This window comes from Oryza glaberrima, chromosome 3 (genome assembly GCF_000147395.1).
Source record: "Oryza glaberrima chromosome 3, OglaRS2, whole genome shotgun sequence".
NCBI lineage: Eukaryota > Viridiplantae > Streptophyta > Magnoliopsida > Poales > Poaceae > Oryza > Oryza glaberrima.
In genome coordinates, this window is record NC_068328.1 from 14,921,823 (window position 1) to 14,936,686 (window position 14,864).

The following is a 14,864-nucleotide window of genomic DNA, read 5'->3' on the forward strand; positions in this document are numbered from 1 at the left end:
CTATTTTTTAGCCTATGTTTAATACTTCATACAGGTATTTAAACGTTTAATGTGACATGGTATAAAGTTTTGGGATGGGATCTAAACATGGCCTTAGTTGTCCAGAATACACCTGTTTAGATTTGTAATAATATGATATATCATATCTCGTATTAGATTAATTTATTTTAGGATGAAGGTAATACCTCAATCCTTAATTAAATTGCTCCATGAGTCTTAAAAGAAAACTCAGAGATGTGGCCTACTACAACGAATCTGGATAAAGGATTATCTAAATTCTTTATACTAGTAGAGATCATAGGTTAAGTTTTTTTTATGAATGAAGTAATTATACTCCCTTTGTTTCAAAATTTAAGATATTTTAATGGGAGCAAAATCCCTTATATTTTTTATACGGACAAAGTATTTTTATGGGTTGATTGGTATATAATAAGGTTTGCCGTAAAATACTTTTATGACCTTTTCAAAATAATTTATGGTTAAGAATAGAAGGGTAGTTGAGACCGGAGTAAGAGAAAATTGAAATGAGATATAACTGACGAGATAAGTAGTATTTTAAAATGATAAATTTATGAGACAAAATTTAAACGATAAAAATAATTAATTTAGAACGGAGGAAATACTACTCGGACTCGCCCTCTTGGAAATGATCATAGTCGGCATAACTATTACAACTTTAATTTTGATCATACTCCAATACATTTCCGTCGACGTTGAAGTCAATTTAGCTTTTCTCCAAGCGAAACTAGACCATATAAAACTGAATGAAATTCGTGGGTATTTTTAAGTAATGAACCTCCATTGTTTACTTGTAGCCATTGTGATTTCCATCCAATTATCGCATTCATGAAGACTGAAATTGGGACAGAATTTAAAAGCTCCAAAAAAAGCTGATTGTTTTCAATTTAATTATTAGGGATGGCAACGGATCGGATCAGGCACAGGCGGAGCAATACCATGCACGTCAATACCCACCCGAATCATGTCGGATAGCAGTAGCGGGCAAAACTTTATGCTCGTATCCATGCCCATACGGGTACAGGCATGCCCGGTGGATACCCAGAGGGCACCTGACGCCACTTCTCTGGGATCTGTCGTCGCCTTGAGAGCCACCGCCGTCGCTTGCTCATGTCGCCGCCCGCTAGTTGCGCCACTGCCACCTTGAAGCAAGCACTGAGGAGGGATAGAAACAACCCTAGGGTTGTATGTTGTTGGTTATATATATATATATATATATATATATATATATATATATATATATATATATATATATATATATATATATATATATATATGTATGTCCCTGGTTAATGGGTTAAATAGACCAAGAGAAAGGGGTATGAGGATGAAGAAATGGGCCAAAATCAATAATACATACATCGGGTTAGGTATGGGTTATCCACGGGTAAAAATAAGACCCGATTACTGCCTACTATATTATCGGGTATTAGATGGGCTGCACACGGATAAAATATTTCACCCATATCCGTGTTCATAAGGTCGGGTATTCGCGGATACCCATACATGTGAGCAAAATTGGCATCTCTAATAATTATATAACGCACACATAGCCACAAGCACACCATCTTAACACTATAATAAAGCATGCAAGGTCAATCGTAAAAATTCCTAACATCAAAAATTGAATATATCTGCATGTGTGTAATAGAGTGAACACCAAACTTTGAATTCTAGTGATAAAATCATGTATCCTATACCCCGAGGCCCGAGCGCACGATCTTTGACGTAAAGAAAGCTCACCTAAATTCCCTCATTAGAAAACTATATATCATTGGACAAGATAGAGACACATCTCGAGATCTTGGAATAGCAGAAAATAATAATAATATTGGAGCATGTACGAGTACGAACTACTACATCCGTTCAAAATAAGTACATCCACGAGTATCCGTGTCTAACATTTATCCATTCGTCTTATTTGAAAAAAAATAAAAATAGTCATACATAAAGTATTATTTATGTTTTATCATCTAGTAATAATAAAAGTACAAACCATAAAAGAATTTTAAATAAGACGAACGGTCAAAAGTTCAACACAAACAATATAAAATTATACTTATTTTAAAAATTGTACTTATTTTGGGACGGATGGAGTACATGTCATCGCTCCAGGCCACATGAGGACGGAGGGAGTACATGTCATCACTCCAGGCCACATGATAAGCAAAAGAGGACTTTATGGGGTTTTGACATATATTCTTCTTATACCAAACAAATTAATGCCACTTATAAAAGATGACCCATAGTCCCGTACATATTTATATCACTAAAAATAATGAGAGATCTTTGCAGCCACACAGAACATGAAACACAGTGTCAGCTCCTCATTGGTTACCCATATTTCTTAATAAGTCAAAACAATTTATTAGGAATGAAAAGTAATTTATAGGTAAAGTTTTTATATATTTTTTAACGATTTGAAAATCAATATAAAAAATCTACGTTGATCAAACTTCATATTTTGTATTTAGCTTTGATTTATTAGAACAAGCCCTCAACCTCCTCGCTGTATAATGGAAGGGGAAAGATTTGTAGCGGTTCACAGGTACGTACGTGTTCATCCAAGAAAAGAAAGAAAAAAAATAAAAAGCTATACGAACTGCTGTCCTTGCCCTGCCCTGCATGCGCGACACAGGTGCGTACACTGTTCTGCAGTTGCTGGAAGCCTGGAAGCATGTATACAGGCATGCAGTTGCCTGTATGAGATGCACTGTTCATGCCCGCCCGGTCGGTCGGTCGCTTTCGCCGACTCGATGGTGTCGCGCACGCCGCACGCGTAGCAAGCAAGCTTAGCGTGTGTCTAGCTAGCTGGGTGCGTGTTCGTTACCGTATGAGGGGTTTAATTTGGAACGTGCACGCGAAACTGTGCCGGTATCGCCCAAGCAAAAGAGCATGTACTCCCTCCGTGCCCTTTCTATGAAAAATTAAACTAGATAGCTTTTAATTAATAATCATACTAACTACTGTATATCCTATTTATACTAAGTATTATGCATGTTATATTATTATATTCATATTTTAAAATACTTCATGTGATGCTAATTTCATATTTGTTGGGATTAGTCAAACTATATTATTAAATACCATGTAAAAAATATAGGATTTATAATTTGAGAAAGAGGTAGTATTATATAAATGGTGATGCGGTGGTGGCAGGGGAAAGACCGAAAGAGAGTGCCACCACCACCGTCACCCGATGAGGAGGAAAGGAAGGGAGAGAAGAGGGGAAAGAGAGGGATGGTGATCGTCGTCCAAACCGTTTTTGCAGGGGCAGAGAGAGGGTGCTTAGGAACCTAGTCAAGAAAAATATTTTATCTATAGTTTATTCATTTCACTATATGTACATCTACCTCAATTCAAACTCAGGCACTAATATTAGTCTAAACTTAGTCTAAAATAGAGTAAAGTAAGCAAGTGGCACATCTCTCTATTTTGTTTCAACTCTGTCCTTAGCGTTTTGTGATCTAATTTGCACTGGTTTTAGAAGTAGAGATGAGTCATATCAGATATTTCTAAGCCATAATCGGGTTAGGCGGTTAGCCATATGCTAGCGAATACAGCCTAGTCTGAAAATGTTTCTGATTTTTGGTTGGAAGAGAATTGTAATTTCATATCACAATTAGTCTGTGATGACACTTTGATTGAGTAATATATTTCTACCCTTCCCTGCAAAAAAATTACGATTCAGTGATGGAATTCAGACTTGGTGATAAATTTAGAAATTTATTCCTAAAAAGGGAGAGAGAGAGAGGAGGAAGGGAGAGGAGAGGAAAGAGATGATGATGGTGTGGTCACCCTGACGTGTGGGGCTCACGTGGATCCCATGTTGAGTCAGTTGCCACATCGGATAAAACCGGAGTCAAAACCGCCGAGGGATCTAGTTTGCACTGGTTTTGTAAATTGGGGATGTGTTGTATCCGGTTTTATGGTTGGGGGGCGATTTTGTAACTCGATGACAAGTCAAGGGACCTACTCCCTCCGTCCCAAAAAAAGACAAGCCCTGGTTTCCGTGCCCAACGTTTGACTGTCTGTCTTATTTGAAAAAAAATAAAAAGACAATTCACGCATAAAATATTAATCATGTTTTATCATCTAACAACAATAAAAATACGAATTATAAAAAAATTTCATATAAGACGGACAGTCAAAGTTGAACACGAAAATTCATAATTTGTTTTTTTTTTTTTTTGGGGACGGAGAGAGTACGGTGTATTTTTTCCGAAACAATATACCCACACAGCGACACGCGCTAGCCATTTCTTCGGCCCAACTAAAATTTCCGGGCCCATTTGCTCCTCCCGAGTTTTGCAGCCCAGGCCTACCAACCGATCAATCCCCCTCTCGCAGTCTCCACCAAACTCTACTACTACTACTACTACTACTACTCTTTTATTATCGCCTCCCTGGTCGCCCTCCTCCCACTCTCTCGCCGCCGCCGCCACTTCTAGAAGCTTCCATCGCCACCACCGCAGCGCCCCGCGCCGCCATGGCCGCCGAAGCCAAGGCCCCGTCGCTCGCCGAGGTAAGCGGAATCCCCTCCACCCCTTCCATCCCCCTCCTCTCGTGCGTAACCCCTGGCGCGCGCGCGCGCGCGCGCGCGATGTGTTCTCCTTTCCTTTCCTTTCACTGTTCGGTGATTCGGTAGATCTAAGGCGCCGCTGTCGCCTCCCAGATCTGCGCGTCTCCCCGTCTCCTCTACCGAGATAGGGTGGTTGGTTGGCTCGGTGATTAGGTTTCGCTTTGTTCGTCCTGGCACTGGAAGGCCTTTGAGGTAGGTAGGATTAGGAGGGTTTCTGGATGGGTTTGGAATTTTGGGGTTTGGGTTGCTCCTGATGGTGATTAATTTCGTGCTGGGTGGTGATTGGGCTCGAAATTTGCATCTAGGTGCTGTATCTTCAGGGTTGGAGGGGATTGGCCCCTGCGCGTGTGGAGGTTTGAGTAATGTGGTAGGTTCCAGGATGAAAACCTGAATGTGTGATGGGAATTGAAGGATTCGTTGTAGTAAAAAAGTAAGTAGTTTGTGGTAGGATTTTTACAACACCTGAAAAGTATATTCTCCCCGTTTCTAATTATTTGGCACTGTGTACTGCATTGTCACAATATTAACCACTACTTTTTTGTCAATAGATTTTTAAATACTTAAACCAATATGATGTTATTAAAACACGTTGAATCATAGATGTAACCATATTATTTTCATTTAACATAACTGAACAATACACAAGTGATCCAAGTATTCTGAGCTTGAATAGTGCAGTCAACGGTGTCAAGTATTTAGGAACGCAGGGAGCAGGAACTTTTCTAGAGATTAGATATTTTAGGTGAGGTTTCTATGTGTCAAGTTCCAAACATGTTTCCTTGTAGGACTAGGATATTGCTGCATGGAAAATGACTATTGGTCTAATCTATTAAAAAAAAGACCAACGTTGGATATTTTCTGTGTTGTAAGAACCTAGTCTTGCATGGAAATATGTAAATATCTAGAAACTTCTTCGAAAACATCTATTTTCCAGAATGGATTTCTAACTTCTTCTTACTGACAGTAATCTACCATAGTTAAGTTCCTAATAATACCAAATTGTTCCAAAAAGTATGCTTTAATACTTCTCAACAAGATATTTTTTGATACAATCTACGTAGTTTGATATCTGTGCTGTTTTTCTAGTTGAAAATGCAAAATAAAAGGAGAAAAGTCTGACAATGTTGCATGAAGAACTAACCCATTGCCATTGGCTTAGAAAAAGTGGGGAGGTTATTTGTTTGTATCAACGAATTCTGGGTCATTGGTTTGAGTGTGAATTGCTATGTTTTAACGATAGGAATTTATCAATATGAAGGAAACATAGGTGTGTACCAAGTAACATTTTAGGACAGTTAGGTGTTTAGCATAGCTTATGTTATAAAAGATGGGACTTAATTCTTGTTAAGAGTGTAAGTATAATAGTGTGTTCTAGGGTATTTTGGTATTTTCCTGTCTCTTGTACAATATATATTTATGTGCTAAATATATTTTGTACAAGAGATGGGAAAGGACCATAATACCCCTAAAGCACACTCTAGTATACTTAGTACTCTTAACAACTCTAAGGCAATAAGGTTTTCAAAGCAAGAAAACCTCCCAATAGCTATTCCTGCGATTTTTCTTGAATCAGCATATATGCTTGTTGGTGTTCAAATGAAGTGGTCACTTTTCTATTTCATTATCTGATTACTATGTGATATTTTGGTCCAACAGTTTAGAAGGACAGTTAGGTGTTTATCACATGTCATGTCATAGAAGTTGTGACCTAATTCTTGTTAAGAGTACAAGTGTCGTAGTGTGTTTTAGGGTATTAATGTATTATGGTCTTTTCTCCTCTCTCTCGTATAAAATATATTTTGTACGAGAGATGGGAAAAGACAACAATACCCCTAAAAAACACTACTCCCTCCGTCCCATAATATAAGGGATTTTGAGTTTTTGCTTGCACTGTTTGACCATTCGTCTTATTCAAAAAATTTCAGAATTATTATTTATTTTCTTTGTGACTTACTTTATTATCTAAAATACTTTAAGCACAACTTTCCGTTTTTTATATTTGCAAAAAAAAATTGAATAAGACGAGTGGTCAAACATTGCAAGCAAAAACTCGAAATCCCTTATATTATGGGACGTAGGGAGTATTATACTTGTACAGTTGTACTCTGAACAATTCAATAAGGTTTTCAAACTAAGAAAACCTCCCAATAGCTGTACCCGCGATCTTTCTTGAATAAGTAATATATGCTTGTTGGTGTTCAAATGAAGTGGTCACTTCTCCATTTCATTATCTGATTACTATTTAATATATTAGTCCCTATGCTATTGATCTTTGGCAATCTAGAAAGAATGATTTTTGGACTTGACTTTCATTCGCAGGAATACTCACTTCCTCCACAGGAAGCCCCTGTTGAAAAGGCAGTTGAGGATAAGCCCCAGGAGGCTGAAAGTATCGCTGTAACGAATGATGAAACCCCTCAAGCTGATGAGACTGCAACAGCTGTGGAAGTGAACCCTGAAACTTCTGAAGTGCAAGAAGTTGCTGACAAGTCAGAAGTTGAAGACACCAACCCTGCAGCAGAGGAAACAACTGAGACTGCTGAGGAAGAGGCTGAGGAGAAACCAGAGATTAAGGTTTCCTACTGCAAAAGAAAATGATAGGATATTTGTTATAATGATTATTATACTAAGCATGTTTTAATATACAGATCGAAACGGCTCCAGCAGATTTCCGTTTCCCAACAACAAATCAAACAAGGCACTGTTTCACACGCTATGTTGAGTATCACAGGTACTACTATGCTCTTTCAGGGAATTGAGTTTATTAGTTGGTTTACTGTTATGAAAGAAATCCATTGGTTTAGTTGTGTTGATGACTTGATTATCAAAAGATGTGCTTATTTATCAGGTGCGTAGCTGCAAAAGGGGAGGATGCTCCTGAGTGTGATAAGTTTGCAAAATACTATCGATCTCTTTGCCCAGGTGAATGGGTATGTATCTCCTGTTTTTTGAACATTGCTTTCAGCACTTTTAAACTCTTCTTCCTTCTGTCCCTGTAAGTAAAATAGGTACTCATGTGACTTGTGGAGATTCTTTGGTCCTCATCACAATTTTTGTATCTACTCCAGTTTCACCATAACAGCCTAGAGTGATACTGTTGCCATAACTACTTTAATGTTAGAGTTGGTGAAGTTGATGATTGGTTCCAAACCAAATCCTCACACCTCTTCTTTCATAAAAAAAGAAGCGGCAACATGTGGGCCCTTCATCCCTCCATCGGCCTGTGATTCCCCATTTAGCCAACTTTCCTTATACAAATCTCATGTATTGTCAGAAAATTTATTCAGTATTCTCCATTATAAGAAAACCAACTTCTGAATTCCCATTGCAATGCATGTGCACATAGTTCTTAAAATGATTATTTAGATATACACGACACTGCTTGAATAACTTTTTAAAATATTATTTAAAAATTTGTGGTGTCCCAGTTAATCTGCCTTTGTATTGGTTTAGCTATTAACCCACAATTTATTAAGGATCAGTGAATTTTGGTCACCTCATAATATTGGTTTGTTAAGTTTGTTAGTTGGATATGTTAATTATCTCCCGAGATTTGTTATGGCTACCTATGGCTGTTCATGTCATGGCCAGTTTTGCCCTACACGGTTACATGACTGAATGGCGATAGTAGATTCTGATTTTAAGTGCTAAATTGTTACCTTCGGCAAATGGCAAAGGCAATTGATGACTCAGTACATCTATATTCAAGAAATATCTGAGCTACACACTTAGTTGCTTCTGATAATTTCTTTAGATAATGCTATATCCTTCTTTCAACTTTGAAGCGATTGCTCTTATTGTCTTGTGTTTAGCACAACTGCATTTACGTGTGAATCTATATGTATGGTTTCTTTGTGAATGTTATGTTTCAGCCTAATTACTCCACATTGGCTTTATTGGTACATACTAGCTTGTGCAACTTGGTCTATGCATGTGCTTAAAATATAAGCAAATCGATACAAGTTTTCTACTTGCACACATGCAAAGCATAATTGGATCCACAATTACTTGGCTGATATGGGTACCCTTTAATCAAGATCATAGCACTATCATTTAATCAGAACTTCAATGATTTGATCCTGTACACCTTAACACCATTAACGTGTTTGATTTTCAGGTTGAGCGTTGGAATGAGCAACGGGAAAACGGCACCTTCCCTGGACCTCTGTAAGCATGTGCAAAGGGGAGAAATACGTTGTTGTCCGGGCTCTCTTCGTTGGTAACTGGCGTCATGTTATCAGAATCGGAGGGATCGTCCTTTTTTTTTGGAGAGATTTACAAATAAGAGATTTCTTTTTTGATTTGAAGAATGACATCTGTTGACTCTACCTAAACGATCATCCTCTGCACTGCTGAGAAACTCACATTACAGCTATGATCTTCCTCCCTTGACTGATCTTCCATAACTGTTTTCTCAGGATAATGTGGTTGCTCGCTTGGGAAAATGTGTTGACATAAATCTTAAGTTCTTTATTTTCTCTGTTTATGTATTGTCGTCTACGCTATGGAGTTAGCGGTGCACGGCAATTAGACGCGAGTGACTTTGCACTCTACTTGAGTATGACCATTGTTCAGCCAACTTGGCAGTGTTGGTAGTGCGTGTGGTTGCACCTACCAGTTGCTAAGCAGCAGGTTGATCAGGTCATCTGAAATTTGGATGACCTACTTTGAGTGCCAAAGCACCCCCGTTTGCTCTTCAGATTAGCTATATGCGAAACGGTGGGGATTAATCAGCAGGACTACTCTGAAGCAGTAGAAGTTTGTGCGTTTGTTAAAACCCTACGCTCCAGTCCAACCAAGCCAAAGGACTAATTCGGTTTAAACAACTCTCTTTGCCGACTGACAGATCAGGTAAGATGGATGATCGGATACACGGGATAGTCTCCAATCTCATGAAAATGTAGAGAATGGTTTTGAAAATTTTCGAGACGTTAGGTTTTACAATACTACTCCCTCCATCCCACCCTAAAATGTAAGGATTTTGGACATATGAAACACTTACTACTACAATAAATCTGAACTATTAGGAAACGTCTATTCTGTAGTATTAATTTGTACTAGCATTTATGATGGAGACAACAGCGAAATGTAAACGCTAGAGTTAAGAATTCTTTGAAAAAAGAATATAAAATATGAGTTTTTTGGAGTAAAATTTTCTTCCTATACGAAATATACATGCTTTAATCCTCACTAGGTTGTAAAGAATATAAAGCCATGGTTTTCAGATCTCCCATTTGCTATATTTTCCCGTGTTCAGTATAGTATATTTTCCCATGTTCGCTATATTTTTATAGCGTTCTATTTTAAACATGCAAATACGTGTTGTTAATACTCGTGAGGCTGCGTTATGGAGAGATTTTGGATGAATTTTCCGATGGCACTTAAAATGAGACAAAGTCATTAGTGTATGATTAATTGAATATTAATTATTACAACTTAAAAATATATTTATTTAGGTATTCATCAGTTGTCCATATTTTTAATAAGCCAAAAAGGTTTACTAAAAAATAAAAATTAATTTATGGGTACAACTTTTATATATGTCTCCGTGATTTAAAAGATAATATTGAAAAAGAAAAATCAACTTTAAAAATTAAGTTTAAAAATTTAAATTTTAGCTTTGGCTTTGCATTTGACTTATTAGGGTAACCGATGATGCTATTAGTTTTTTTTAAAACAACTTATAAAACACATCTTTAGCGGTTCAGGTAGCTTTGCTAACATAAAATAAGAGAGTTGCTCCCTCCAACCGAAGAATCGAACGCATGCTAAGTATTGTTAGAACTAAAAGAACAATATTATTTATTGGAAGGAATAAAAAAACATAACTAGCATTTATTCTAAAGAAATCCTTACTGCTAGTAATATTGTCTTTTATAAATTCGAAAAAAATTGAAAAAACTTTAATTTCAGATAAAACTAAAACACCTCGTAGGGGTATATATTAGTAGCACTGGCATGTTTTTCCCTTTTTAATTTGAAAAGCCATTGATACTAGTATAGGAGTACGAGATCTTCCCATCATCCCTAAAGTGTTTTTTTTAATTCGATTCATGTCACTACAAATATATTATTTCAGATAAATATTATTACAATTCGTTCATTGTAGCTGTGTTACTAAATTTTTACAAATTTTAAACCATGCCACGACCGTCACGTTTTTCACACTTTTCCTCATGCGCACACGGACCCCATTGGTGCATCATGTCCTTTTCGTTGCACCAGAGCCAAACACGAAGAAGGAGCACATAGCGTAGCTGAGTGGGGATGGGAACATGTAACCCTTGCCGTACGTGGAGATGAAGTAGTGGTTGCTATAGAGGAGGAGCTCGAGCTCCACCGCGAAGAGTGGTGATATCTTGCTGTGCACCGTGCGGCATGACCTCACATAGTACAAGGAGTTCGGCGACAGAGAGAGCGGCACTGCAAGCAAACAAGCTTGACAGGTGGAAGCTTGTCGCCGGGGATGTGTTCCAAGTATAGCCACCCAACGCTCCTCCGTGTGATGGTTGGCGATGGGGGTAGGCTCCATTGGTGTCCTGGCCACCCCCACCACCACCTCCAACCCTAGAGGCTGTGCTGGGGGAATCTCGTCGATTTTTACTCCGCTGCCACTATGTTGCGACTTGCGAGGGAGAGGGAGGAGGAGGAGGGATGGGGGCAGTGGGTCCCTGTGTCGACAACCGTCGCGCCGCCGCTTGCATAGCTACCGTCGCTGTCACAAAACAAAAGGATGGGAAGAGAGAAGAAAGAACATGGAGAATGAATGGAAAACGTGATGGCAGTACGGTTCTAATTTTTTAAAATTCAGTGACGCAGTTACGGATAGATGAATTATAAAGATATTTTTATGCCAAATGGCATATCGATAATGACATGGCTCGAATTAACCTTTTGGTTTTGAGCAATGCTACACGTACTAAATTTTTCTTACTAAACTTTTACTAACAATCATCTCAACCGTTTGATTTAAGTAGATGAAAGTTAAAAAAAATCTAGATGCACTCATAGCATGACACATCAGTGTTAGTGTTAGTAAGAATTTAGTAAAAAAAAGTTAGTACGTATAGCCTTTTCCTTTGGTTTTCCCTGGCTGACGAGTGACAAAACTGCAGTTGAGCACATGCGGCAAAAGAACACCCCCAGCGTCATCGTGCCACGTGGATGGCCCCCGCACCAAATCAAACGGCCCCCGCGAGAGGAACGCCACAACCAACCTCTCCCCCTCCTCTCCGCAGCCGCACACTCCCGTCACGTTGCGGTACGGACACCCACACACACAGAGACACGCTCCGCCTCTCACTGATCCGTGGGACCACCGATCCGCGGCACGCCAGTTCGGACCAATCAGAGCCCAGGGATCCACGCTGGCGGTCCGCGGGCAGTCACTCACCCCCCGGCTCCCACCCCCACCGCCGTCCGATCGTGGCGGAGGAAACACACCCGCGGACGATCTCGGCCGTCCGACCACGCGGGCGGATATACCAACCGGGCGGGGGGTGGGGGATTCCTCGCTATAAATAGGAGGCCGCCGCTGGGCTGAGCAATTTTTCTGCGGTTTCTTCTTCCTCCTCCTCGCGCTCCCCCGATTCGAAGCGTGAAGAGAGGAGCGGCGCTTGCGAGAGGAGAGAGGTAAGCATCACGGCGAAGTTTCCCTCTCTCTTTCTTTTCGTCTCGTTTGCTGCGACCCCGGCGGGGTATTGAGATTCTCCGTTGAGGTCGGTTGGTTGGGGGCTTGGGGGATTGGGTGGGTTAGGGCTTGGGGGGTGGGGGGAATTTGGCGATTTGGGGGGTTTTCTCGGGTGATCTGCTTGTTTTTGCGCCGATTCGCCCGGTGAATGCCAGCCCCGTGTGATTTGCTGGTTTGGTTGTGGTCTGGTCGTCTGATATTCTAGGGCTGTGTAGTCCTGTAGTTTTTGACTAGGTAATTGGAGTGCTGATGGGATTTGCCGTTGAATTTTAGGTTGTTTAGCTCTAATTTACCTGCAACGTTTTGGGAATTAGGGTTTCTTGGTGAATTTTAGGTTGTTTAGCTTTAATTTACCTGCAACGTTTTGGGAATTAGGGTTTATTGGTGATATAGTGGATACGCCTCGTAAACTTGTATTTAGGATTCCCCTTGGGATTTTGTAGGCGAGTGGCGGCTGTATGTGATTGGCACGAATTATTTACTCGGGTGAATTTAGACTAGCTATTTTATTGTTGCCGTGCCCTTTCTGGATATGAACGGATGAATCTGGCGTCACTGCTCGATGATATCGCAATGTTATGATTGAAAAAGCATAGTAGCTATACTGATGCCATTGTGTAGTAGTTAGTTTGTACCTCCCCTGGGTTGCATTGCAACTTGCGTTAATATGGATACTCCGTACAATTGTTTATTGTTTACTTGGTATAGCTATGCTGCATTTTCTATAATTTGTTGGGTTATAAGTTATTGTCCAATATTTTTAATGACTTGTGCCAGAGGCTCTCAATCCTCTGTTATTAGACCTGTAAGTGTAAGGTCTATTTCTCCTTCATTCTGTTTCAATGTTAGTTTGTGGATGTACAGAAATCAAGCTATGACTGATATAATACATTGCTTTGGCATAATGGCACTCTTATTTTTGTTTTATTTAGGAGAGTGCTGTGTATTAGTTTGTTCAGTTAATTCAATATTGTATGTTTTACTGTGTCGGGAACTTACAGATGTTCTCTTTAGGTTTCTATCCATTAGTAAGTAGAGTTGTTGCTTTGCTTGAAACCATCAATTTGAATCTGTTTATAGAGATAGGCTGTTATTCCTGCTTACTATTTTTTATATAGTTACTTTGCCATCCGTTAATCAGGTTAAGAACAATAAATTGTGTCCATAATCAATGTTTTCAATGGAACTCACAAAATTTTGACAGAAACATGTTGCTTTCTTAGGTCAATCTCTAGCATATTGTTTTTTTTTGAATTGTTACTTGTTTCTGTGGTGTTATTACAGAAAGTGCTTACTTCCACTCTAGAATTTTATTACATTTTTGTCACAGCATATTCTGTCTGTAACATGTTATTCCTTTTTGTAACATAGATGGCCCGTACCAAGCAGACCGCTCGTAAGTCCACAGGAGGAAAGGCTCCCAGGAAGCAGCTTGCCACCAAGGTATAATTCTTTTCATACTTGCCTTTTGCTTTGTTAAACACAGAGTGATTTCGACAGATGGTCTTACATCACCATCTCTGTGCAGGCTGCTCGTAAGTCTGCTCCCACCACTGGAGGAGTTAAGAAGCCCCACCGTTACCGCCCTGGAACTGTTGCCCTCCGGTTAGTATCAAATTCCTGGGATGGTTTCCTCCATGTGGTCTTTGATATGCTTTTGCTTATTTGTTTTGCTACTATTGTGCTTATAAAACAGTGAGATTCGCAAGTACCAGAAGAGTACTGAGCTTTTGATCAGGAAGCTGCCCTTCCAGAGGCTTGTTAGGGAAATTGCTCAGGACTTCAAGGTTGGTATCTTAAAAGTTCATGGCATAATTTGATTGCTTTCAAATTTGGATTGTTTGTGATGGCTTATCGATTGAACTTGGCTTTGTTGTTTTGCAGACCGATCTGCGTTTCCAGAGCCATGCTGTCCTTGCCCTCCAGGAGGCTGCGGAGGCATACCTTGTTGGTCTCTTCGAGGACACCAACCTGTGCGCCATTCATGCCAAGCGTGTGACCATCATGCCTAAGGACATTCAGCTGGCTAGGAGGATTCGTGGTGAGAGGGCTTAAATTCCCCTCGGCGATTCCTTTGACAAATGAAGCATGCGTCGTAGTGTTAGTAGTGGGTTTAATCTTTTGCTTATAAGAACAATCTGAGTAGGGTGTATTTTGTGGAACAATATGTTTCTCATGATGGTGCTGTATTCGTCTTATTGGTGGATCTGTCAAAAATACTCAGCATATTGTCAGTGTCTGGTGACTCTTATTTTGTTAGTCTGATTCGTTTGCGTCTTATTCTAGCGGTGCTGCCTCTTTGGCACTGTGCATGGCTAGATACAATTACATTGTAATTCACCTGTCTCTAATCCGTGTTAATGTAAGTGTTCCGTTGCTGTTCGTGTGAATTGTGTGATGCTAATTTCGCTTGGCTTTGGCTGTGTGTACCACAAAGATTAGGTTCAAATTTATACTATGTTTTAACTAGGGCAAAGAATCTTGTGTGGTATAGACCGTTTTGATGATTCATGTTGTATTTATTGGTGCCCTTGAAATTTTGTGGTATTCTTTGAATTTTTTGGCCGGATGCTG

The 14,864-nt window shown here is 39.6% G+C and overlaps 2 protein-coding genes across 2 annotated transcripts; both read left to right on the forward strand.

Annotated features, from left to right (window-relative positions):
• Positions 1–4,398: 4,398 nt before the first annotated feature.
• On the forward strand, positions 4,399–9,073 carry LOC127767374 (cytochrome c oxidase subunit 6b-1-like). Its single transcript, XM_052292692.1, has 5 exons — positions 4,399–4,543; positions 6,920–7,174; positions 7,249–7,331; positions 7,449–7,530; positions 8,718–9,073. The coding sequence occupies exons 1-5, from the start codon at positions 4,508–4,510 to the stop codon at positions 8,769–8,771; spliced, it is 510 nt and encodes a 169-aa protein (XP_052148652.1). The 5' UTR covers positions 4,399–4,507; the 3' UTR covers positions 8,772–9,073.
• A 3,039-nt stretch (positions 9,074–12,112) lies between these two features.
• On the forward strand, positions 12,113–14,680 carry LOC127767375 (histone H3.3). Its single transcript, XM_052292693.1, has 5 exons — positions 12,113–12,232; positions 13,662–13,733; positions 13,819–13,895; positions 13,987–14,077; positions 14,175–14,680. The coding sequence occupies exons 2-5, from the start codon at positions 13,662–13,664 to the stop codon at positions 14,343–14,345; spliced, it is 411 nt and encodes a 136-aa protein (XP_052148653.1). The 5' UTR covers positions 12,113–12,232; the 3' UTR covers positions 14,346–14,680.
• Positions 14,681–14,864: the final 184 nt, after the last annotated feature.